This window comes from Sycon ciliatum, chromosome 11, assembly GCF_964019385.1.
Source record: "Sycon ciliatum chromosome 11, ocSycCili1.1, whole genome shotgun sequence".
NCBI lineage: Eukaryota > Metazoa > Porifera > Calcarea > Leucosolenida > Sycettidae > Sycon > Sycon ciliatum.
In genome coordinates, this window is record NC_088653.1 from 26,419,948 (window position 1) to 26,445,044 (window position 25,097).

The window sequence follows — 25,097 nt, forward strand, 5'->3', positions numbered from 1 at the left end:
GATCGCTTGAACTTTACGCCATGTGGCATCAAGAGATCCCGGATGTAAAATCCTTGGTCTGCCATAATCAAAGTCCCATAGCCGGCTACTGGCAGAATATCTAAGTAGTGGCTTCTGATTGTGAGCTCGTGGTCACTGGTGGGTCCCGTAAATGACTTGGAGGTAAGCACCGCACCACCATCTGGGGTCATACGGATGAGGCTCGTCAAGGTAGTAACGTTATGCGTCTTATATGAGCTGTAGAGTTGCGACTGCGCAGACAGACTGGAACCGATATTACATTTCAGCACTGTAGCATCTATGATCATGAATGTTGTAGGATGCAGCTTTTTGAAAACATCCAGCAATCGGTCTGCCACTTGGGAAGGACGCGGCGAGATTGGTATGTGTGCCATGGCGAAGACTAACCATGGTAATGAAAAAGCTCTCCAAGCCAATTAACTCAATCTTCCGTTCATCACCGGGTTTCCTTTTCCGGGAATCGGCATCCACTGGTTTACTGCGAAAGGAAAGACGCTCTTATAATCCAGGTGAAGAAATTGAATACATGCATCAAACGCAGCAAGCAAAGGAAAACCAGTGTACTACTGAATGTCAGAGTCTTCAAACCGAGCTAAATATCCAGGCTGAACTCCACTTGGATATCGTCGATAGCGACTATAGTATTCATCAGTGAAATGGTTAGAACAGTTCAACACACCACTATATTGTATGGCATGATGGTACCCGTAGCCATTCCGCTCATCTCGACGAATGGCGGCAATCCAAGACTTTCTTGTGTCCAACTCGTCACTGCTCACGCTCTTAGCTTCTCCAGTTTTCGATTCCTTGCTAGCAGGGAAGACATGGAACAAAGTATTTTGTCTGAACGTCGGTCGCTGTTGCACTGCGGAACGCAGCAGTGATCGCCTTTCCCATGGCTAAAATATCTGGAGAGATGTTCTAGAAAACAAAACTAAACCCTTTATAAGAACTAGGCAGAGAAAATCCAGTGACCGTCCTCATTATATTATTCTAGAATGTCGATCGCGATCGCTTGAAGAAACATAGTTTTTGAAAGTCACAAGCAAAACAAAAAAAAGGAAGTCACTATTTTCTCGACGCGTGGGTGAGCACGTACACGCCAAACGCGGTGATTGATCGTTCCGGTTCAGGAACAAGAGCTCACGCGTGACTCGTAATGCACTGCATGTATGGTGTGCCCGGGTCACGCATTCAGTACGCATGCCATGCCCCGCCAAGTCACTGCGTGTCTTATTTGGCAAAAGACCTATTGCACGCCCGCAAGGCCGTAAGGGTAGCCCTCCACATCACAGCGTAGCTGTAGGGTAGGGTTATGGATCCTTTACTGTCTACGGTCTATGATTGGGGCAGCACGATGCCAGTTGACCCGGGTCAATTACAGCTAAATATGGTCCAGAGCTATCCATTCTATCAAATGTCTCTCACATGCAGGGTGGGACATAATGTGCAAGGTAGACAATTGCACGATCCCAAGTCCTCAAGGGTAGCCCTCCATACTGCACGGTAGCTCTGGGGCATGGTTATGGATGCTTTCTTGTCTACGGTCTATGGTTGGTTGATGCTTAACCTGAGTACAGTTTACCCTGGTCAGCCTAATATGGTTCAGAGCTATCTAGTCTATCAAAATTCGATAACATGCAGGGTGGGACAGAATGTGCAAGGTAGGCAATTGCACGCCCGCAAGTCCTTAACCCTAGAACTACCGGAGGCATCATAATACATTTGCGAATTTCAAAAGGGGATTGCTGTTATAATGGGGGCTTAGAATCTCCCCAAATGTTGTGACTTTTAATTATTTTGTATTTTGTTAATGGCAGTGGGTTGTGTTTTCCAAAAATTAGTACAGTTCCGAAATGCCAGGGGGTGCTACCTAGAACTACCGCGAGGCATCATATGACTCCATATACCATAGGCATCAATAAAAGGGCGAATTTGGCTTAGAAACACATGTAAATAACGTGAAGAGGAATACATTTGGGAGCAAGGAGATTGGGGACCATGACGGTGGTGATATGTACATATGGACATGCTAATATGCACATTTCACGTGTCGTTATGGTCAATATCCTAATCCCGAATCCTGCCGAAACAGACAAATTTGTTTGTCCTAAGTTTGGAAAGTGATTCACTATGTCATCTGCAGCATAGAACGATATTAAGTGCCAGGGCAGTTATAATATTCTAGGACCGCCCTTTGAGTTTACGTTGGTCTGGCGTAAGCCATATTCAGTAGGCGCAGTGTCGCTGCCGATAAATCATTTCATTTGATTTCGAAATTTTGTGGGCAGGAGTTTGTGGATGAATGCGAGGAGAGTGCCTGGAGCATCGTGCGCGCGAGCAATTAGCGAACACAGAGACACATAGTTATATGCTCCAGATGACGATGAGTGAACACTAATTGCTCCGGCTTCTCGATCAGTCTGATACGGGACCGGAGTAGAGGGAGCAAGCGGATAATGGTGGTGAAAAACCTATGGAGCCATACACATAACAGAACATCAATCTCCAAAACTCGGGCAGGATTTCCTTCATGAAGCTGGGTTCTCTGGCAAAGTTGGTAGAGAGTGGAAAATGTGTTGCACCAAGCAAGCGCGAACGCGCGCAACCGGTTGTTGCTTCCGAAGTTTGCAGGCTTTTCTGAGATATTCACAATTTTGAAGATAGGGCAGATGCTTTATTATGCATTTATTGACCAGAATATGGTCCATGTCATGATCAAGTGCACAAGGTAGGAGGGAAAACAGAAAATTGGAGAGGACTCTACTTTAAGTGAAGGCAATATCATGGTATTGATTTCGCCAATTTAGCAAAGAGGCGTCCTATGTACCCGCAATAATCTGGCGACGGCCCTTCGGCTGGATAGGAATGGACGCCATATAATCAAGTAAAATCCCTAAAAAATCATTCCCAGGAACTACTCTGCTACTTTAGGTTTGATCACGAAGATGGTCTCCGGACACGACGTCGAACGGAAATTATTCGTGTGCTATGACTCATATATAGTATGAATCACGACACCACGTTCTCCATTCGCTCGTAAAATTTAATGTATTTATCACAGCAGTCAAAGAATGACCAATCTGGCTGAGAAAAATCCAGCAAGTTGGCCCAGCACCAGCCATTTCCGGGGTAATGGGCTGAAATGTAGAGTTTGCAGGATGCGCATGGCAAGCAAATGCTCTTTTATTTTTCCGTTAACTGACGAGAGGTCGCCCTTTCGCTGCGCGCAATGCCAGCTGCTGGTCTCCAAGATAGTGCACCTGTCATTGGTTCTTCCTTTTAGAAGGTACCTTTTACCCAAAGGACTTCTTTTTCTACACATATTGCCGAAAATAATTCCAAGCAGGTATGTTTAAGTCCGGTGGAGTCATATGATGCCTCTGGTAATTCTAGGGTAGTTGAAATGTTGGTAGTTCTAGGGTTAAGGGTAGGCGGGATAGCCCTCCATACCGTACAGTTTATCTAGGGTAGGGTAAGCCTAGCTCAAATTTGCCTGCAATTCTTCTAGCAAAATATCGACATTTCCTACGAAAGGAAATTGCTGGAAAATTCCGGGGAAAATATCGAATGTTTAGAGGATCAGGGTGTGTCTTGACATTCTTGTTCTGATTTCTTTGGTGTCGTTGGGCTAATATCGTCCTGAAATAGCTCGTACATGTTGTAACTTGTCAGGGGTACATAAATGTGAAATCGGACTACAAAGTGCCAAATACTGTGACCACTTGCAATTTCGCTTTCCTCATCAGAGTCATCATCCATTCGATATTCCCACCAAAGTAGACTGTTCATTCGAAGCCATTTTGCCACAAAGCAGGAGAAAAATGAAGCAAGATATCGGAAACGGAAGTCAATTTCAAGGAAAGTACAGAAAGTGCTCGGGAAACAAATTTCCGCAAAATATCGAAGCGCCCCCAGCTAATTTAGGCTAGGCTTAACTTAATTAGTGGGGTTAAAGGGGAACTACACCCAAAAATCAAAACTTCATGGTCCGTAGAGTTTTGGACGCTGAGTCGAATGGTGAAGGTCCCACTTCGATCCGACCAAGCGTTCCTGAGATATCTTCGGTTTAAATTGTACTTTCGGGGGACGCGCCATGACGTCATGCGGCCGCGACACACCCCCAGCACGCCCTTCTACGTCATTGAGACTTGCTTGCCTGGGCCAAGCTCAGAAGTACAGGTATTTTGGTATGTGAAAGGAATAGTTCTGACAAAGACGTCCTCACCATGAGCGATTCCGACGTATCAGACGAGCTTGAAAGCTCAGAGCCTGAGCTGAAAATGTTTGGCTTCGGGCATGAGCCGAAATTTTCAGGAAAGGATATGGCAGCGCAAGCGGTGGCTTCCATTCGGGCTGTAAATGTGGATGAAGCAGAAATTACTGCAATTGGAGAAGTCGCTCTCCATCAGCAACATCTGGCAACCGGTTGGCTGGGCTATTTCGAAATGAAGCGGCAGCCAAACCAGCTCAGACAACCCTGACAATCCGTAAGTGTTTTCACAGTATAGTCCTACGTAATGCTCACAAATCGAATCGTTCTCTTCATATCGTAAATTGTGTGAAATTTTGTATTCGCACAGTACTCAGATCAATAGTCTCCTCACTCGTACTCCTGTACATGGAGTTTGCTGCGTAACATGGCTAGCATTATCTCCGTGCAAGTCGTGCAATGTGTATCGGTTCACTTGTGCTTTATCTCACATAAGTGGACTGCACTCAATTCGTATTGTGGCGAAATACATTCTCACCTTTTGCATTATCACTTAGTCTTTACAGAATGCTGAGACGTTCTCTTGTATTTCACGTAGCTGTGTACCAACAATTACGCTGTGCACTCTAGCAGCAGCAGCAGCACAGTAGCATATTGAGTGCGTTTTGCCCTACTGTGGTGTCTCATGACTGCATTACCGGAACAGCTCTGTCCTTCTTGATTATCATTCTAAAATGTGTGCACATATCCGCCTGCGCCCCACACACACGCACGCACATGTGCTCACCTTGGTGGGCACATAGTATAGTAGTCACACATGCTCACGCACGCAGACACGCAATTTCACAAGCGCGTGCGCACACGAGTGCATAAACATACAAGTGCCTGTGCACATGCTCGTGCACGCACACATGCGCGCACTCATGCACTTGGTTGCATACCCAATTACCCACACATCCCTCAGGATCACTAACGGCAATGCATCTACTACTTGTCTTGTTTCCATGTCCCTCCCGCAAATGGGGAGAGAATGACATAAAGGAGAACACAGAATAGATGACGTGAATATCTTTGGAATGTTATATTACATAGTCATTACACAAAAGCACACGCATGTGCACGCACAGTCGCACACACACACACTCACGCAAGTGCGCGCACACTCACGCGCATGAGCGCGCACACACACTCAGTGTCACGCGCGTGCGCGCGCACACACACACTCACGCGCGCGCGCACACACTCACGCGCGTGCGCGCGCGCACACACACACTCACGCGCGCGCACACACACACACAATAATAATAATGTCTGTCTCTCACGCGCGTGCGCGCAAACACACTCACGTGCGCGCACACACACTCACGGGCGCGCGCACACACACTCACGGGCGCGCGCACGCACACACTCACGCTCGTGCGCGCACACTCACGCGCGTGCGCGCGCACACACACACTCACGCGCTTGCACGCATACACACAATAATAATAATAATGTCTGGCTCTCATCTGCATCCATACTGAGAAAACCCAACGAGTTCCCGAATAGGTGTACACCGTTGCCGGTATGTGGACCATCTTCTCTCCTTGAACTGCGGGTCATTGCGTGATGTAGCTTATCAGCAGTACATACTGCGTGTTCATACAGGAAAAAACATGCCAGCTAGAGGCGCTGGCGCTGCAAACAGTCCTTCCTATAACCTTGGGGCGGTGGCAGTGGTCGTAGCTCAACAGTGAGTCACTGCGACCGATGGTACAGCCGCTCTTGATCTTCTTCCTGTAAAATCAAAAACAGCAATCGCAGACAGGTTCATCGATCGCACGCAGTATAGGCTAGGGAAACAGGAGATCTACTGCCGTCCACCTTATCAGGCCGGTTTCGGAAAGCTTCACATTTCGTAGTGATGTAGTCCAAAACAATTCTACAAATGCTTTGGAAAAGAAAGAACTACATACAGTAGATAGTGTTTTTGAAATATTGCACTCACCTCCGCTTTTCGACTGACACTTCACAGTGTGGCGTGCGAAAAAGGACGCACCACAGTTTCATCCACCAGCGTCCGCATCGGATGAGTGCATAATATTCCTCCTGAAAATCCTCCTCTGCCAAATGGCTGGAACACACGCGAAGGATTTACATTGTAGTCCCCGGGCTAAATTGTCAAGCAAATAATTATGTCGCTTGATAGCTGCTATGGTGCACTGCTCGGCCTGTGCCAAGCACAATCCTTCAGAAATTGGTGCAGGTTCATCCCAGGGGGGTTACCAGTAAGATTATAGTAGCCAACAACACAGCCAGACGCCATGATGACACAAATACCCTCTTCTTCCATGGACAAACAGAAAGAAGATGCGAAATCCCAGTGTTTCAGGATCTGGCCAAAGGATCACCAAGTCTCAATGACGTCACGGGTTTGTGACGTCACGGCACGGACCCGAAAAGGACAATTGCAAACTGATATATCTCAAGAACGCTTGGTCGGATCGAAGTGGGACCTTCACCATTCGACTCAGCGTCCAAAACTCTACGGACCATGAAGTTTTGATTTTTGGGTGTAGTTCCCCTTTAAGGATCCTTTCGCGTCTGCGGTCCATGGTGGAGGCAACATGATCCGCGTCAATTACAGCCTGATATGGGTTCAGAGCTACCCATTCTATCAAAGTTCTTTCATACGCAGAGGGTGGGACAGAATGTGCAAGGTAGACACGCCGGCAAAGCCTCAAGGCTAAGGGTAGGCCTCCATGTTGCACGTAGCTCTGGTGTAGGGTATGTATCCTTTCTTGTCTACGGTCTGGTTGGGGGGGGGGGGGGCACATGACGACAGTTGATCCGGTTCAATAATAGCCTAATATGGTTCAGAGCTATTCATTTTATCAAAATTCTACCACATGCGAGGTGGGACAGAATGTGCAAAGTAGGCAATTTCACGATCGCAAGTCCTTTAGGGTAGCCCTCGATACTGCAACATAGCTCTGGGTATGGCTATGGATCCTTTCTTGTCTACGGTCTATGGTTGAGGCAACGCATGCGGACACAGGTATCACGCGATCACGCAAGCCGCGCAGTTATAATACGTGTATGTGATGCGTATTTGGTAGATCCTCCTGCAGTAACGACACCGAAACCCTTTTTCTGCTCTACCGTACTTGATGCCCCCCCCCCACCCCTAGGCTCCAAGGCGTCTTATAAACAGAGACTAGTCTTCGGAAACAGTTTAGTTCGTGTCTTCATCATCCAGAGAGGGAGGTTTTACTGAGGTAAGAGATGTCTTCTCCTTTTTTCTGTCTGCTAGATTAGAGAGAGAGAGAGAGAGAGAGAGAGAAAGGTAGAGTGCGTGTATGTGTGTGTGTGTGTGTGTGTGTGTGTGTGTGTGTGTGAGAGAGAGAGAGAGAGTGTGTGTGTGTCTGTGAGAAAGTGTGTGCGAGAGAGAGTGTGTGTGTGTGCGTGAGAGAGAGAGTGTGTGTGTGTGTGTGTTTGTGTGTGTGTGTGAGAGAGAGTGTGCGAGAGAGAGTGTGTGTGAGAGAAAGAGTGTGTGTGTGTGTGTGAGAGAGAGAGATAGAGTGTGTGTGTGTGCGTGTGTGTGTGTGTGTGTGTGTGTGTGTGTGTGTGTGTGTGTGTGAGAGAGAGTGTATACCTGCCGCGTATCCCTAGTTTTTCGGGATAATCCCGCATTTTTGGATAAACTTCCGCGATCCCGAAATCCTTGTCGATTATCCCGAAAATCACTGGACACGAACAAGTCTTGATATTGTTCTCTGAGCACTTCAAGTTACTTGTCTAGTTGTCCTTATTGATTCTGTACTACTATGCCTTGTAGTATCTATTAGTGCTCCTTCCATGAATTGTCGCTGACAAACCTCCGCTTTGAGTCCTGGACCTGCGTATAATATGATTAATACGGAGCGTCAGCAAATCGATTTTCGATTTGATTATTCGAATGGCAAAAAGAAAATCAGAGAGAAAATTCGAAAGAAAAAGAGGTTCAGCATGACTGTATATATAGCGCAGTCCAGCGTTTTCGAATCGAGTTTTTTTTAGCTTGAGCAGTTGAGGACTGGGATTTTGAGATGTGCAATGAACGGAGTTGCTGTTGTTTCTCATTGCCTTTGGGGATGACGCGAAGCGGCGGATGCTTCATTCGATTCAGGCTATTGGCGATAGGATCTCTCTTGGAGACCCCTTGAAAAGGCGGATCTCGGCCAAGCTCCTCCGCTATCTATTGCATATCAGGAGACCCGCCGACGAATAGCTGAGAGTGGGCCCTACACTGCCTCAGCAGAATGAGATCCATGGTAAGGTCGACCCTCAAATATTTGGCACACTTTGAGTTGCCCTCTCCCTGCGGGGAACTCACCATAGACGCAGATGCCGAGACAACGCCAGCAGGGCTACTGCAGTACTGGGAGCAGGAGACATACCGGGGCTGGTAGTTGGTGACAAAGCCATGATTCCAGGATACTTGAAATGAAACAAAATGCACACTTGATAAAACTTTTACAGTTCGACTGAGAGGAAAGGGTCAAGATTGACAAGAAGTCCGGTTCGACTGTGCCTTGTGCACTGACATGTACAACTACGACTAGTACTTTAGTAAGAACTAGTAGCTACATGCACAATAATGAGTACTCGTATTGCGTCGTGTACTAGAGCACGCGCTGAGCATTCGAAAAGTATTCGAAAAGTATTTTCTGTTTGCGGGCATTTTTCAGTCGAACAAAGCCCTAGTTTCGACTGATTGAGTGCTTTTCGTGACGATTCTCGAATGTCACTCGAATATTCGATTTGCTGATGCTCCGTAATATCACTGATGTTGTCACAAACGTTTGGCGTCATCATTTCAAACAAGTTGGGATTGGAATTTTGGAAAAAAATAAGACATCCCGAAAAACCAAGGCAAATCTCGAGAATTTGCCGTGGCGATGCAGAAAAAGCACTCTCTGTGCTTGGCAGGTACGCGTGTGTGTGTGTGTGTGTGTGTGTGTGTGTGTGTGTGTGTGTGTGTGTGTGTGTGTGTGTGCATGTGTGTGTGTGTGTGTGTGTGTGTGTGTGTGTGTGTGTGTTGAATGGTGTAATCCCAGCTATGTCTAACATAGCTGTTAGCTATCATCGCTTCCGCGATGGGCAGGTCTGAGGTCTGAGGTCTGAGGTGTGTGTGTGTGTGTGTGTGTGTGTGTGTGTGTGTGTGTGTGTGTGTGTGTGTGTGTGTGTGTGTGTGTGTGTGTGAGTAAGAATGTGTAGTCAAGAGGCAGGCGCATTGGCTTGGCGGCCAAACGCAACGCTGTGTGTAGCCGGGTTGTAGCTTGGCTGCGGTACTGCTTGGCATTTTCTCTTGCCAGATCTGCTATCCTTTGCGTGCGTGGATCGCGCTCTGTTCGCCGTCGTCGATTCGACCTTGCGTGTTAACCACCATAATTATGAATACAGTTTTGTACGGAAGAGAATGTGTGTGAAAGTACGAATAGTAGAAGGTACTGTGAAGGCAAAGGACATTCGACCGTCCCTTGCATGGTGTGCAAAGAACTTCGAAGTAGGAGGTAGGAGAATCTGTTTCACTCCTGTCATAATGATTCTCCGTTACATCTGCTGCAACTAGCGTGGCAAGTGTGCTTTTGTGTTTGCGACCGCCAGACCACAACCAACGCAAATGCTTGTAACTTAGTTATTATTGGGAGTTTTTTTGACTAATTTTTTTAATGATTTGTGAAGCTTGCAGACATATGGTGCACTAAAAAACCCAACTTCCAAATTTTGAGGCTAAGCATCCTTTTCGCGTGATCTGGCTCATATTATTGAGATGCTATGTCACTTGTTAGTAGCACAAATGTTCAGGCTCTTCAACAACAATCGGAAAAGGTTTTAACCAGTAAATCTTTAAAGTGCCTTTTCTTTAGGTGATATAATTAATTATACAATGTAGGTAAAGGCAAACGAGAGCAAGGACAAGGTACAGCAATAAGGCGATAACAATTGTGCAAAGAAGACATTCATGGCCAGTAATCGAGGACATCTGGGAGCTGTATTTTTTTGTACTCTTCCGAGAATTGAGGAGAAACCTTCTGCCGAAAAAACTGAAGGAAATGGTTGTTGTTTCATACTTTTGTTGAGTTCGAAAAAGAACGAGTCATACTCCCCAGATACTACGGAAAACTGGAACAGGCAGATGGGACGACATCATTTATTATAGGAGACGAAAACGGAGACAAAGACGAACGAAACGACTACATTGTGGAAGAGAGAGAGCCAAGAGAGAGAGAGAGAGGGAGAGAGAGAGAGAGAGAGATAGAGAGAGAGAGATAGATAGATAGAGAGAGAGAGAGAGAGAGAGAGAGAGGGGGAGCGAGAGAGAGAGAGAGAGATCAAGTGAGGGCGGCAAGATAAAGGTTGTACAAGGTATGGGAGTAGGTACCTAACACTTTAATGCAATCTTTGTAGATAGTAGTCTAAGGACATCATCGTTGTACATTTGGAATTACAATTGTTATTTTTATTATTTGCCATGGCGACCCCCGTCAATCCTTATAACTGGCAGCGCTGGGTTGGGCCTTTTTCATTATTATTTGTCATAAAATCGTGTCACTTCCGTTGGGTAAGAAAAGATCTTTGTAGCTAGTCAAAGTTGGTTGCTGTTTGGAGCAGAAACACTGAAATTGACTATTTACTGCATGGCTGTACTGATGTAAGCATGTACTCATGCATGCAGATTACCTCGTATTTCTAGCTGTTTGGCCGGAATGGATGCTGCTCCGCGGGCCTTGGTGAACATTACCTGCGCTCGTAGAGCAGCTGAAAGGAACGACTAGTATGTACGGTTTAAAAGTGGACAGATGACTTTTGTGCCTTGAAAAAGAGTAGAGAGCAACAAAGGTACGTCTGTAGCTGATTTAAGTCAGCATGGCGGTGAGCGTACAGTTTTCTTGTGATTTTTTTAATTGGTTCGTCTCGTACCTATGAAGTGGACAGGATGATTCTCTTCCTCTAGGCTTCGTTCGGCCGACTTTGCTTCGTCCTCTTTGAAACTTCAGCTGAAAATAGGGTCGATTCCCAAAGTTATGTTGATATTCAATGTCCGTGATGTCATGCGATTGGTGGCTATCCCTCACGCCGACTTTTCATGAAAACAGCAATGATTAATGTGTGCGATAAATAGTATAAGCGAAGCGGACATTACGAAATGATCAATAAGAATACAAAAAAAGGAGAAAAAAAAATGGGATACAGAGTTTAGGTTGGCTCAATGAGAATACATGTATGTTAAAATTGATATTCCTAATCGATTTTCTTGAGACTATCATCTGGGAATAATCGTCTTACAATAGAAGCTATGCGGAGAAACAAACTACTTATACGTCTATAGGATAGTGGGAAGTATACAAGGTGAGGCGTGAAAAAATTAAAGTGGGAGAGAAGACGAAAGAAGGAAGAAGAAAAGATCTGAAAGTGTTCCAACGATGTGAGCTACTATAAAAGGTGAGTGAAATGAAGGCGTGGAAGCAGGTGAACATGATAGAATGAGGAACTGTGAGGTGTAGGTGCATGCGAAAGAATACGTGTGTGAATGCTAGGTGAAGAGTCTCAGTTTTGTGACATTTTCACAAAACTGAGACTCTTCACCTAGCATTCACACACGTATTCATGACAACCAGTGTGATTGACACAGCTCTGTGGCATCACTATGGCAACCAGTGTGATTGTCTGGTAATTCAGAATTTGGGTATTGATGTTTTCAAGATATCGTCTTCCGTGATTTTGTCTCAGCAGTTCAAACATTGTGCCTATCGCCTTTGTCGTTGCCATAATTTTCTTTATAGGACCAATTGAGCGTCGTCAGCCTGTCAGTACTGTTCGTGAAGTGGAAGAGCCCATTTTGGCAGCTGTATGTCAAGTACTCACTCGGAGAGATCAGAATGCCGCATGTGACTACAAATAGTGCAAATGATCAACGGCGATGGAGCTTTGTCCCGTCCACAATATTTCTGATTCAGCTACTCTTGTTCGTGTTATTTGTGCCCACGTCTCCGGCAACAAGTGAAATGGAACAATCTGGTAAGATGCCTCTGTATTATGAGTAGTTTCTTCAGAGCCTGTTTTGTACGTTGTGTTCATTCTCACGTAGTAACTGGGTTTAAGGTGCCAGTAGTAGAAGATTGACATTGTCTATATTTTCAATCAGGAGACTGAGTAACACTAGTACACTCGTATCTGTCTTATTTAGACCTCGGAGTCATGGACACCTCCGTTTACCAGTCACAGTGAGTGTCAGGTGTAGTAGAAAACTACGACTCATTGACTGGACCACCGGGATAAGAGAGATACATTTGTACTAGTGCTGAAACGATTATATCGATTACTCGTTACTTACTCGATAAGAAATATATCGAACGGTTATTTCGATTTTATCGGCTAAACGAGTAGAATGGTACTTACGCTCAGTGCGGGATTCCCCCCCCCCCCCCCCCCCCTGTTGGGGATCGCACAAAGCGTGCATGCATCGAAAGTGTTGCGAGTCCGACACGAATATGTACATGACTGTACACTTGCAACATCGATGTACGTGTAAAGTACAAGCGCGATCTGAGAAACATCGACGCGATCACCGTTGCCGTCTTTTGAGCTGACTACTTTTCTTACATACAGCATGCAGGACTGGCAGGCTTGGTATGTGTCTACACTAGCTGCAGGGGCTGGAGTTCCCTCCGCGTGCGAGTAGTCTTGAGCTAAAGACAGTAAAGTGGTCTTCAGTTTCATGTTTTCCGTTCTGTCAACGGTTCCCGAACCAGTTTGCTCGACGACGAGCTAGGCCTGGCGTCTGGGCCTATTTTGAGCATAGACAGGAAAACCAACTAGTTGCTTGTTGGTGCGCCTCAAGTCAGCTCATCCGTCAAAATCCGCCGATCTGCACCCCTGGCCGGCTTCTCTGACTTCATCGTCGGAGTCAGCGAAGTCACAGGCAAAATGCACCATCAGCTCTTGGGTTGCAACCAGTGAGTTGCCTCTGTCTTGTCTGTATTCGTCTGGTCAGTCCGAACAGCTGACGGACTTGTTGCGGGATCATCGGATCTGTGCGCCCGCTTTCCGTCGTTGGCGATGTTAGACTCGTTATTTTTTTGAAATTCACAGAATGTACATTTTACTGATGTAGTTACAGGGTACCTCACTTCAAACTCTCCAACTACGGTCTCTTCGCTGCATAGGTTCACTTCACTTCCAAAAATAAAAAATTAGATATACAGTCAAATCTGCCGTTAGCGACCTCTGCTGTAGGCGACCATCTACCGTTAGCGACCGATTTTCCGTGCACCGACGGTTTCACATACAAACTGATCTGTCCAGAGCGACCATCTGCTGTGCGCGACCAGCGACCGCGATTTCATGCACGGTGGCTGCATTCAAATCTGCTTTAAGCGACCGCGACCCAAGTTCAGTAAGGTGCGAAACTGTACCTGCCAGTGCGCTGTCAACTGCAAAGTGTGAAAATGCGCTGTCTTGCAAGTGCGATCGACTGGCGCCTGGCCTGTACTGAGGCTGTGCTGTAGCTCTCGACTCAAGTCCAGGCAGTAGTGTCGATCTACTGTCGCATACGCGTACTATAGTATACGGGTATGGTCGTCGTTGAATATCCGATAAAATGATATTAAAAATTACATTATTCTCGTCGATTTGAGTACATGGAAGCATATACCTGGTATGCCGGATTTACCATACATCTGCCGTAAGAGAACATCTGCCGTAAGCGACCGCTTTTTCTTGCACCAAGGGGCGGTCGCTTACGACAGATTTGACTGTAAATGGAATGCACCAAATTTTCGGGCATGGCCCATCTTCAGGGTGAAAACCATTCCAAAAGGGAACCGTTGAATGGTTTTTCACCCTGAAGATGGGCAATGCCCGAATTTGGTGCATTCCATTTATATCTAATTTTTTTAATTTTTGGAAGTGAAGTGAACCTATGCAGCGAAGAGACCGTAGTTGGAGAGTTTGAAGTGAGGTACCCTGTAATGTGTGAGTGGCTGCAATGGAGTCTGCGAGTGCTTAGAAAAGTTTATACTGATGTAGTTACTATAATCGTTTAGCCGATAAGCCGATCGTTATGGTATCAGCTAAGCCACTAAGGAAAAAACGTAATCGTTTCAGCACTAATTTGTACATCATTTTTTAAAATAAATTTCATTTCACTAGATGGTATTTTTTGTATTGTATTTTATTATTTTACTTGGGCATTCCCAACAGACCCTAAGGTCTTCTTACAGGGTGCCCAAGATGAATGAAATTGTTAAGTTCCTGGCGAAATGAATTGGGGATATGATTTGTGCGAAGGGATTCGGGAAGCGCATTAAAGCGGTCAGCACCAAGGAATGAAATAGATCTGTATCCAGCTTGAGCTTGCACAAAGGATAAGGAAAGGGAATAATTGGCTTGCCCGCGGGTTACTCTACCTGTGTGAGCGCAGTCACGGCGAAGGGAGAACATGTCAGAGAGGAGTGAACTGCAGATATTGTGGATGCAACGGAACACGAAGAATATGGACGTAATATGATATCTTTTGTCTAAGCTAATTATGTGGTATCGCTCAAGCAAGTATGATGTCCGCGTGAATGTGTCATGCTCAAATATGCATCTAAGTGCTCTCTTACTTATGCATAGCAGCTGATCTCTCACATTGTCAGCGAGGCAGTGGACGTAGGCAGTGTTGGCGTACTCGAGCTTGCTCTGGACTACTGACAAGTAGAACTGCCTTCTGGCCTGGACAGCAAGGTTCCTCCTTCCACGTCGAAAAGCACCTAGTTTCTTTCCGATGTCTTCCCTGAGAGAGTTAACGTGGGCACTGAAACTTAAAGTTGAATCGAGAGTCAGTCCTAGATACTTAACTTCGTCAGACGGGGCAATAACAGTCGAACCACAGACAATGCTCAGGTTAGGTGGAGGATGTGAGCGTCTGCTGTGGATCAGTAGTACTTGGCTCTTGCTGGAGGTCAGGAGCAGGCCGCGATCTGTGAGGTGCTGCTTCACCAATGAAAAATCGTCTTCTAAGTAAGACATGAAAATTCGTGGACGCTTTCCAGAGGCATACAGGGTGGTGTCGTCTGCATAAAGAAGGCATTGGGAACGCAATGGCAGAGTGGGGACAAGTCGAGTGTAGATGCTGAAGAGGGTAGGGCCTAGGACGGAACCTGGGGAACGCCCCTAGTGCAGGTTCTACAGTCACTTGTGGTTACGTTCACTTCTACGCGTTGCTGTCGTTGAGACAGATACGACTTGAACCACTCAAGAGCATTTCCACGGATCTTCAGATTGTGAAGATCATCTATTAGCGTTTGGTGGTGGACGCGGTCAAAGGCTTTGCTCATATCGAGCAGCAGTACGGCCGTATAGTCTCCGGTATCCATGCTTCTCTGCCAGTTATTGATGGCAAGTGTTAAAAGGTCCTCAGTACTGTGGTTCCGCCTGTATGCAAACTGTTCATTTGGAATTGCTCCAGGTGTGATGTCCAGATGGTCGTGAAGCAGCTGGAGCACTAGTTGTCGCGAACGTCGCGATAAAATACATGTACATGAATTCGGAATAACCAATTTATATTTGCACTACATGACGATGATTTTGTACTCTCTTGCTTGCTTACGCTGTGGACGATTCCACGCTTGGGTTAGCCGAAGTCTAGTTCCTCATCGTCCTTTCTAGTGATTGATTTCATTCTACTTCGAAGTAGCTTTGAAGCAATCCTTCGTTTCTCTATTCTTTGCATTTTGTTCACAAACAAATTCTTCGTTATGTTTTCGTCCCGTGAGTATTTTCGCGCTCTTGATTTGTTTTGCTCACGCGTGAAGTTCCTTTTCTTTCCCTTTGTTATGCATGACCATGATGACGTATTGGTATGACGTTTATGTGTACGTGACCACGTGACTGCGTGTTCACTAACTCCATGACTGTACAGAAAGTAGGCTAGTGCATTTTAGCGATTCGCTCTCCTTGCTGTTCACTTCTTCTCCATTTCTGTTTTGTCGCTGCACTAGTTCCTTTTGTTACCATGCCACGTAAATGAAGGTCGTGGTCGCCATTTTTATGCATGTTCTTTGTGCGCAGCTGCCTGTGGATGCAGCTGCCCTTTTCCGTTGAAATTGAATCTTGTTTGAGAAAGAAAGAAAGAAACAAACTTTCCAAATCAAGAAACGTAAATGTCTTTCATGTCCGTTGAGTCGGGATCTTTATGATGTCGCGAGTCACGACATGAAAATTTGGTGCCGAAACCCCGTTTAATCAACCATGGCCTCGACGGAAGGAGGAACGTCAGGGTCCGGACAAGCAGAGTCAGGCTCCAACAGTGATACGTCGAAAATGGATACGGTCACCCTACCGGTGCAACTGACTTCTGTAAGCAGCTCAATTCAATGCCTGGTGCGAGATCTGCAACAGGAGGAGCGCGATGCTGACCGGTTTATTGCCGGGCACGTGCCCCCGAATGACGTTGAAGACTTCTTGGTAAGCTTTGAAAGCATTGTCGAACGATTAGAAATCAAATTGAATCAATTTTCGAATGGTGTTGCTCAAATGCCCGTATCCACCAAGGGACAACGTGCCCAAGTTGAATCAATGAAGCTGGAAATTAATGGAATGACAGTCTTGGTAGAATCAGCGGTCTCAAAAATCAGAAAATTAAAACAAGTGGCAATCAGACACAATAAACAAATGGCGATGGTCCAAGCCCCATTGCCAGCGGAGGATCCGCATGGTATTCAAAACCTTGTCAATGTGCAAAACAAAACAACACAATCTCTATTGGATGCCATCCATACACTCACCAACAATGCACCTGGGCGTTCCGAATCACAGTCCACGCATCCCCATCATGTACGATTACCAAAACTGGAATTACCAAATTTCAGGGGTGACGTCCTCAAATTTTCCGAATTCTGGGATGTATTTCAATCCACGGTACACGACAACCCGGCTTTATCCCACGCGGAGAAACTGGCGTATCTCAAAACATGTTTGTCGGGCACGGCACGCAACGTCCTTGATGGGATCTTCCTCGACAACGACCACTACCCAATTGCTGTCGAATTACTCAAAGAACGGTTCGGCAGGCAGCAAATGGTGCTGAATGCCCATTATTCAGCCCTGGTCGATCTGCCACCGGCCTATGACACGGCCACATCACTGCGCCAGTTGTACGACACAGTTGAAAAACACATCCGGGCGCTCGGTGCTATTGGCGAAGACTGTGACCAAGGGATTTTTGTGTCTCTGATCACGTCAAAGCTGCCGAGTCCTGCCATGTTTCAACTGGAATTAGCTAAAGGTGAGGAGAAGTGGTCCGCCGACCGCCTCCGCAAACATTTACATGACTATATCATGGCAAAGGAAGCAGCAGCTCGACCAACATCAGTCGGTTCTGCACAGCCCAGCATGACTGCACCGCGATCCACGAATGCCAGCCCTGGCGACATGCGGCCAGTCCAGACGTTGGCAGTTTCGGTCAAGAAACCACAACGCGCAAAATGCTTCTTTTGCAAGGAAGCCCATTACACAGATGAATGTGCCCGGTACAGAACTTTAGAGACCAGACGCCAGCAAATCTAGGGTCGGTGCTTCATTTGTTTCCGGGACAGCCATATGGCTCCGGCTTGTCCAAACCCCTGGGCTTGTGCACATTGCCACAAGAAGACACACCACCGCAGTCTCTGCCCTTCCAACTCGGAACTGGCCACCAACAACAACAACAATCGAAACCACCAATCAAAGCCAACACAACATGTGTCACAGCTCCTAGCTCTCCCAGCCAACAACAGGATGCAGTCATCCTGCAAACAGCAGTAGCCACAATTGGCGGCGCCACAATTACCCAGCCCGCGCGGCTCATGTTTGACACTGGGTCGTCACGGTCTTTTATTACACAGGAAGCACAACAGGCACTTCAACTTGCTGCCAAGGGTTCAGACACCATCGCCATGGCTGGCTTTGGCGACAGTACCCGCAAGGTTGTCTGTCTGCCACGTGTGCAACTCTCTGTCGGGTGTGATGATGGCTCCACCGTTACGGTCATAGCCAACGTAGTTGACAACATCACATGTCCCATCCAACGCTTTCCACTCGATTACACCAAATATCCGGTTCTGCAGTCTGTAAATCTTGCTGAACCCACGCCCCTTGCAACAGAGAGCGTGGTTGTCGACGTACTAATTGGAGGTGATCATTACCATCACCTCATTGGCCCTCAGGTCATATCCGTTACCGCTGACCTAGTGCTGGTCGAGTCCAAGTTAGGGTTTATTCCGTCTGGCAAAGTGCCTGGTGATACGCCCCCAGACACCATCATGCATCTGTCGGCGGATTCCATAGCGGATGACACCTTACCTGCACTCGAAGATCTGTGGAGCCTTGAGAGTCTGGGCATTAATGACAACCCTGAAACAACAGACAACGACATGGTGAGAGAACACTTCAACGCCACAATACGCAAAGAAAACGGTCGCTACACAGTCAACTGGCCGTGGAAGGAAAAAGCTCCGCAAGTGAACTATGAGCTGGCCAGAGGTCGACTCGTCTCCCTAATCAAGCGGCTTTTTACACAGCCAGACATCCTACGGCACTACGACCAGACAATCAGAGACCAACATGCAAGTGGTATCATCGAGGAAGTCCCGAATGCCGTGCCCACTGGGCCGGTCCACTATTTGCCACACCAGTGCGTCCAGCGTCAGGCCAGCACAACAACCAAACTCCGCATCGTATACGATGCGTCAGCAAAAACCAACAAGGATGGAAACAGCCTCAATGACTGCCTTCACAGCGGCCCCAGCTTGCTTCCCGACCTCGGTGGCATACTGGTCCGTTTTCGCCTGTTCCCTGTTGGGATCACCAGCGATATTGAGAAGGCATTCCTCCAAGTGGGCCTCGACGAACCAGACCGGGACTACACCCGTTTTCTGTGGCTCAAGGACATTTCTCAACCAGTCTCACCAGCAAACCTGGTGACATATCGTTTCTGTCGAATTCCGTTTGGTGTTATTTCCAGCCCGTTCTTGCTGTCTGCCACCATTCATCACCATCTCGGCAACAGCAACAGCACGCTCGGTTCTGAAATCCGCGACTCCACCTATGTGGACAATGTGATAACTGGGCGCAACACGGCTGACGAAGCCAGTACTCTCTATGATTCTGCAAAGAGCCTATTCAACGCCGCCGCTATGAATCTCCAGGAATGGTCATCTAAAAGTGATGAATTTAACCACACCCTGCCAGACTTCGACAAGGCCACATCCAACAATGTGAAATGCCTCGGCCTGGCTTGGGATACGAAAGAGGACACTCTCAATGTCATTTCTCCTAATGTGGCTCACAAACACGCCAACACCAAGCGCAGCATCATCTCCGCTGCTGCTCGCTTTTACGATCCCGTTGGCTACCTGTCACCTTTGTTTGTTCGAGCCAAACTTCTGATCCAGGACATCTGGAAAGCAAAGCTCGACTGGGATGATCCGGTTCCCAACAGCATTGCAGATGATTGGCAGGCTATTGCCCAAGACCTGGACAAAGCCGACACGTTCAAGCTACACCGCTTCACTGGTCTTGACCCAGCATCTGTCACTCGCCGCGAACTTCATGTGTTCTGCGACGCATCCGAAAAATCGTACGGTACGGTTGCCTATCTCCGTGAGGAAAGCGCCACAGCTGTGGCCACAGTCCTGCTCGTCAGCAAGACGAAGGTAGCTCCACTCAAACAAATGACAATTCCTCGTTTGGAGTTAATGGCAGCGCCCATCGGTGCTCGGCTGATCAAATTCCTGCAGAACACACTGCCATTTGATCTCCACCGCACTGTTCTGTGGTCCGATTCAACTTGTGTTCTACACTGGATCAATGGCACGAACCAGCAATCTGTGTTTGTCCAGCGGCGACTAATGGAAATCCGGTCGAATCCGACAATTGCATTCAAGTACGTCAATACGGATTGCAATCCTGCTGACCTACCCTCACGTGGTGCAACAGCTGCTGCATTGCACGACAGCAAACTCTGGTGGGAAGGTCCTGAATGGCTACGCGGTGATACCAGCTCACTCGGTGAACTACCATCCCCTTCACTTGCCACAGCTGCAGCAATAGTCTCAGAACCACCCACTGAGGTATCTGTCGCAATCAACTCTTGCTCTGGGGAGAGTCCCTTCATCTCTATCGAAAGGTATTCCTCTTGGTCGAAAGCGGTACGCGTAATGGCTTACGTGAAACTGGCAATACAGAAGCTGCAAGGCAAATGCAAACAACAAACACAACTAACCACAACCAATATCAAGGAAGCTGAAATGGAATGTGTACGAGTTATCCAAGGTCAAGAATTTGGTGAAATTAAAAATGCAATTCAGAAAAAACAAAAAATGGAACTCGTTACCAAACTCGGTCTACTTATCGATACCAACGGCCTAATTCGGTGCGCAGGGCGCATGAAGAATGCTAGGTTTCCAGAATCTGGTCCAATACTGCTGCCACGGAAACATCCTGCCACGAGGCTAATCGTGCAACTGTGCCACGCTCGCGTTCGGCACTCCGGTACTAGCCAGACGCTCATGGAGGTGCGTAAGCGTTTCTGGATAACTCGTGGGCGGGCCACCGTGCAGACAATATTGCACAGCTGCTACCACTGCAAGAAATGGGAAGCGAAACCATACCCAATGCCGGATTTTGCTCCACTGCCGAGCAAGCGTGTTAACAGGTGCATACCATTCAAACACTGGTATCGATTACTTCGGCCCAATGACAATGACCAAGGAAAGCGACAAATGCAAGGTATGGGTTTGCCTGTTCACATGTTTGACTACTCGCGCAATCCACCTCGAGCTAATGGAAGACATGACAACAGCCTCATTTCTACTGGGCTTTCGTAGATTTATTGCCCGTAGAGGTACGCCGATTGAAGTTTTGTCAGATAATGCAAAACAATTTCACACTGCCTCGAACGTCATTGGTGAAGTTTGGAATGACGTGAACCACACCGATGACTTTACTTCGTACTGTGCTACAAATGGAATACAATGGAAATTGATAGTACAGCTGTCTCCATGGATGGGCGGCACATACGAGCGCTTAGTACAATCAGTGAAAAGGGTCCTACGAAAGACAGTGGGCACTTCAATTCCAAACCGTGATATGCTCAATTTGTTTCTAATGGAGGCGGAGGCGATAATTAATGCACGTCCACTGGTCTACGTTGGAAACGAATTGGATTTTGGTAATGTTCTTACTCCCAGCCATTTCTTGTCTCTAAACCCGAAGTTGGGCACTCCTGGTATGGAGGGAGACTTTGGTAATGACCCAACGTTTGAGCCTGACACGTCTTTGGCTAACACATTGCTAACTGCCTGGACGGATGGTCAACGCCTACTACAGACCTTTTGGTCAGAATGGCAGTATTCGTATCTACCCACGCTACGTGAACGTGGTCAGACTGCACTTCCGCATGGAAGACTGCAAGCACATGATCCACCTGCTGTGGGTACTGTTGTCCTAGTCAAGGAAGAAAATATGCCACGCGGCTCTTGGTTAATTGGACGAATTGACAAACTGCACAACAGTAATGATGGTGAAATCAGATCTGCAACAGTTGTTCTGCCATCCAAGCGGCAGATCCAACGTCCACTATGTCTGTTGTACCCAATTGTGCAAGCGGAGAATCACGATGCAGCGCACGATGACCCGCCGCTCGCACAACCTGCACAACCTGTACAGCCTGCACAACCTACACAGCAACAACCAGCTCGACCAACACGCCGTGCAGCCGCTGGTTCCCGTGCTAACCTGAAGAACCTAATAAGTCTAGGTGCAGTATAACTCTGTGAACTCTGTAAATAGTCTGCATGAATGTATTTATACACAGTACACTCTCTTGTTGAACACTAAGCAATCACCACACACTCATTTTCACTTTGTCTCCACTACTGCAATTGCAATCGCTCTTCTTCTCTGTTGTGGGGAGTGTCGCGAACGTCGCGATGAAATACATGTACATGAATTCGGAATAACCAATTTATATTTGCACTACATGACGATGATTTTGTACTCTCTTGCTTGCTTACGTTGTGGACGATTCCACGCTTGGGTTAGCCGAAGTCTAGTTCCTCATCGTCCTTTCTAGTGATTGATTTCATTCTACTTCGAAGTAGCTTCGAAGCAATCCTTCGTTTCTCTATTCTTTGCATTTTGTTCACAAACAAATTCTTCGTTATGTTTTCGTCCCGTGAGTATTTTCGCGCTCTTGATTTGTTTTGCTCACGCGTGACTTTCCTTTCCTTTCCCTTTGTTATGCATGACCATGATGACGTATTGGTATGACGTTTATGTGTACGTGACCACGTGACTGCGTGTTCAATAACTCCATGACTGTACAGACAGTAGGCTAGTGCATTTTAGCGATTCGCTCTCCTTGCTGTTCACTTCTTCTCCATTTCTGTTTTGTCGCTGCACTAGTTTCTTTTGTTACCATGCCACGTAAATGAAGGTCGTGGTCGCCATTTTTATGCATGTTCTTTGTGCGCAGCTGCCTGTGGATGCAGCTGCCCTTTTCCGTTGAAATTGAATCTTGTTTGAGAAAGAAAGAAAGAAACAAACTTTCCAAATCAAGAAACGTAAATGTCTTTCATGTCCGTTGAGTCGGGATCTTTATGATGTCGCGAGTCACGACACTAGTGATTCCAAGACTTTGGAGATAATGGGCAGTAGCGAGACTGGGCGATAGTTGGAACTGTTGTAGGGGTCGCCTTTCTTAAACACTGGACACACCGATGCTAGTTTGTAGGCTGACGGTACCTTTCCGCTAGACAATGACTGGATGAAGATGGAAGTTAAGGGTACGTGAACAGGGGGGGGGGGTATGTGGAAATGGGGAGGGGGTAGTGGACATGGAGGGAGGGAGGGGGGGGGGGGTGGAGAGGGGTGAGTGGACATTGATAATGAAATTGATTGAACGGAAAGGACGTGATTAAACCTTTCCATTCTGGAACCTTTTACTCCAGCAAACTGCCTTTCCAGCGCACTGACTCTACTGGTGTCGTTTTCGCACATAGGTGCGAGCGAATTTTTCTCTCGATTCAGTTTACCGTGCTGGATTTTCATCATCGTGGGCTTGTTGGAAAGATCAGAAGCAAGCCAATCCATCATGGTACGTGTAGCTCTCAATTCAATATGCACAGTGGTGCAACTTCTACGTCCTCTTGAAGCTACCTCATGATGCCTCGGAAAGACACAGGAACCCGATCTAACATTCTTTTTCAGTTTCTTGCTCCAGGTCAGCCGATTTTCACGATTGAAACTGCACTGCAAAGCTGAGATCCACGTGCTTCCGCTGGTGTCCATTACACATGCGCTGTGCCAAAGGGAAATCCCTGGTACGTAACAGAAAACTGCAAACCAAGTGATAAAAAAATCACGATTGATGAGTGCCGTGAATTTCGTGTTAACTCTGTCGCTGCACGGTCAATCTTTCTCCTATCGCAAAGAACTTTATATCGTTGGAAAGCTGAGCTCAGTACTTTCCAAAGGTATAATGATCGTCGTGACAGACTTATTTTTGATGGAGTTACGAAAGTTTGTACACTGATCTATACACCGGGATGTACTGCGCAAATCTCATGACGTCTATAGACATCATTAGTTGTATGGCGTACAGCGCGCATGATGTCTATAGACGGTCGTTACCGAGGAAAGGGTTAAGTTATTGAGCAGATACTAACCAGGTTCCACTTTGCTCAACATTATCTGGGTGATGGAGAGCGGTGCTTCACCAGAAAAGCTCTGTTTCTTTTTTTCTTTTTTTTACTATGTTCACATACCCAACTCATAAATAATACAGAAGACAATGGGACTGAGAAGGGGCTGCACCGAGGTGCAGCAGTGATGGTGGGGCATTGATGGCTCTGCCGACCTGAGATCTTGGCATCACGGCCAGAAACACGCACCAAAAACAAAAGATAGCGCTGTAAGGGTCAGCAAAAATAAAAAGAAAGTAAGGGCATGCAACAGCTATTCGATCTCTTCCTCTATTTCCCGCGAATATTTCACGTGGATGTCTAACCAGTTGTGCAACAACCATGCAAAATGTTTTGTTGTACACGTTGCTCACGGACACCATGGAGCTAAAGTACACGTGAAGTGCACACAATAAAGAACAGAATTTTCAGTCCGTGGTTGGTTTCACCATCACTTCCTTGTATTGGCTATTTTCATGAAGTGCAGACAGTAAATAAAAAAATAACTTGTTGTTGACTTTTATTTTACTTCAACAATTGCACAGGCATGATTGCCTTCTTACCGGCCTATAGGTCCGGTTCTCACAGAAAGATGAAGGAAATTATATGAGGAAATGTAGAGAGATAAAGACATGCAAGCGGTATAGTTGTTATTATAGATATGTTTGTTATGACATTGTGTGTATGCTGACACTCAATTTGTGTGAATTTTTAAATTGCGATAACAATTAATATGTAGTGGAAGCATTTCATGAAAATATATGTGTGAACATTGGCAGACTTTGTTGGATGGGCACAAATTTTTGCAGTACAGGGACCATAAATTACAGCGAGAGGTGTTTAACTGTTGGCATAGAGCTTACAAGTTAAGAAGGTCAATATCAGATCGGGCTCTCTTGAATTGATCATCAGCAGTTATCGATCTTACATCAGCCGAGAGGGCGTTCCATGCAATACTGCCGTGAAACATCATACTCGAGCGACCAGCAGGCCCGCGAAGGAAAGGGACTTGGAGATAGTTGGAGACTTGGCCCCTAGTGATGAGCTGATCGTTTAGCACAGTGTTTGGAGCAGTCGTTGTGAAGAGTTGCTGTAGGAGTGGGCTACAATATCCATTGATACAGCGGTGTACA

At 46.6% G+C, this 25,097-nt stretch overlaps 1 protein-coding gene across 1 annotated transcript; it reads left to right on the forward strand.

Moving 5' to 3' along the window:
• Positions 1 to 16,492: 16,492 nt before the first annotated feature.
• LOC135827242 (uncharacterized) lies at positions 16,493 to 22,051 on the forward strand. Its single transcript, XM_065339771.1, has 3 exons — positions 16,493 to 16,708; positions 17,839 to 20,538; positions 21,497 to 22,051. Exons 1-3 carry the CDS (start codon positions 16,493 to 16,495, stop codon positions 22,049 to 22,051), a joined length of 3,471 nt encoding a protein of 1,156 aa, XP_065195843.1.
• Positions 22,052 to 25,097: the final 3,046 nt, after the last annotated feature.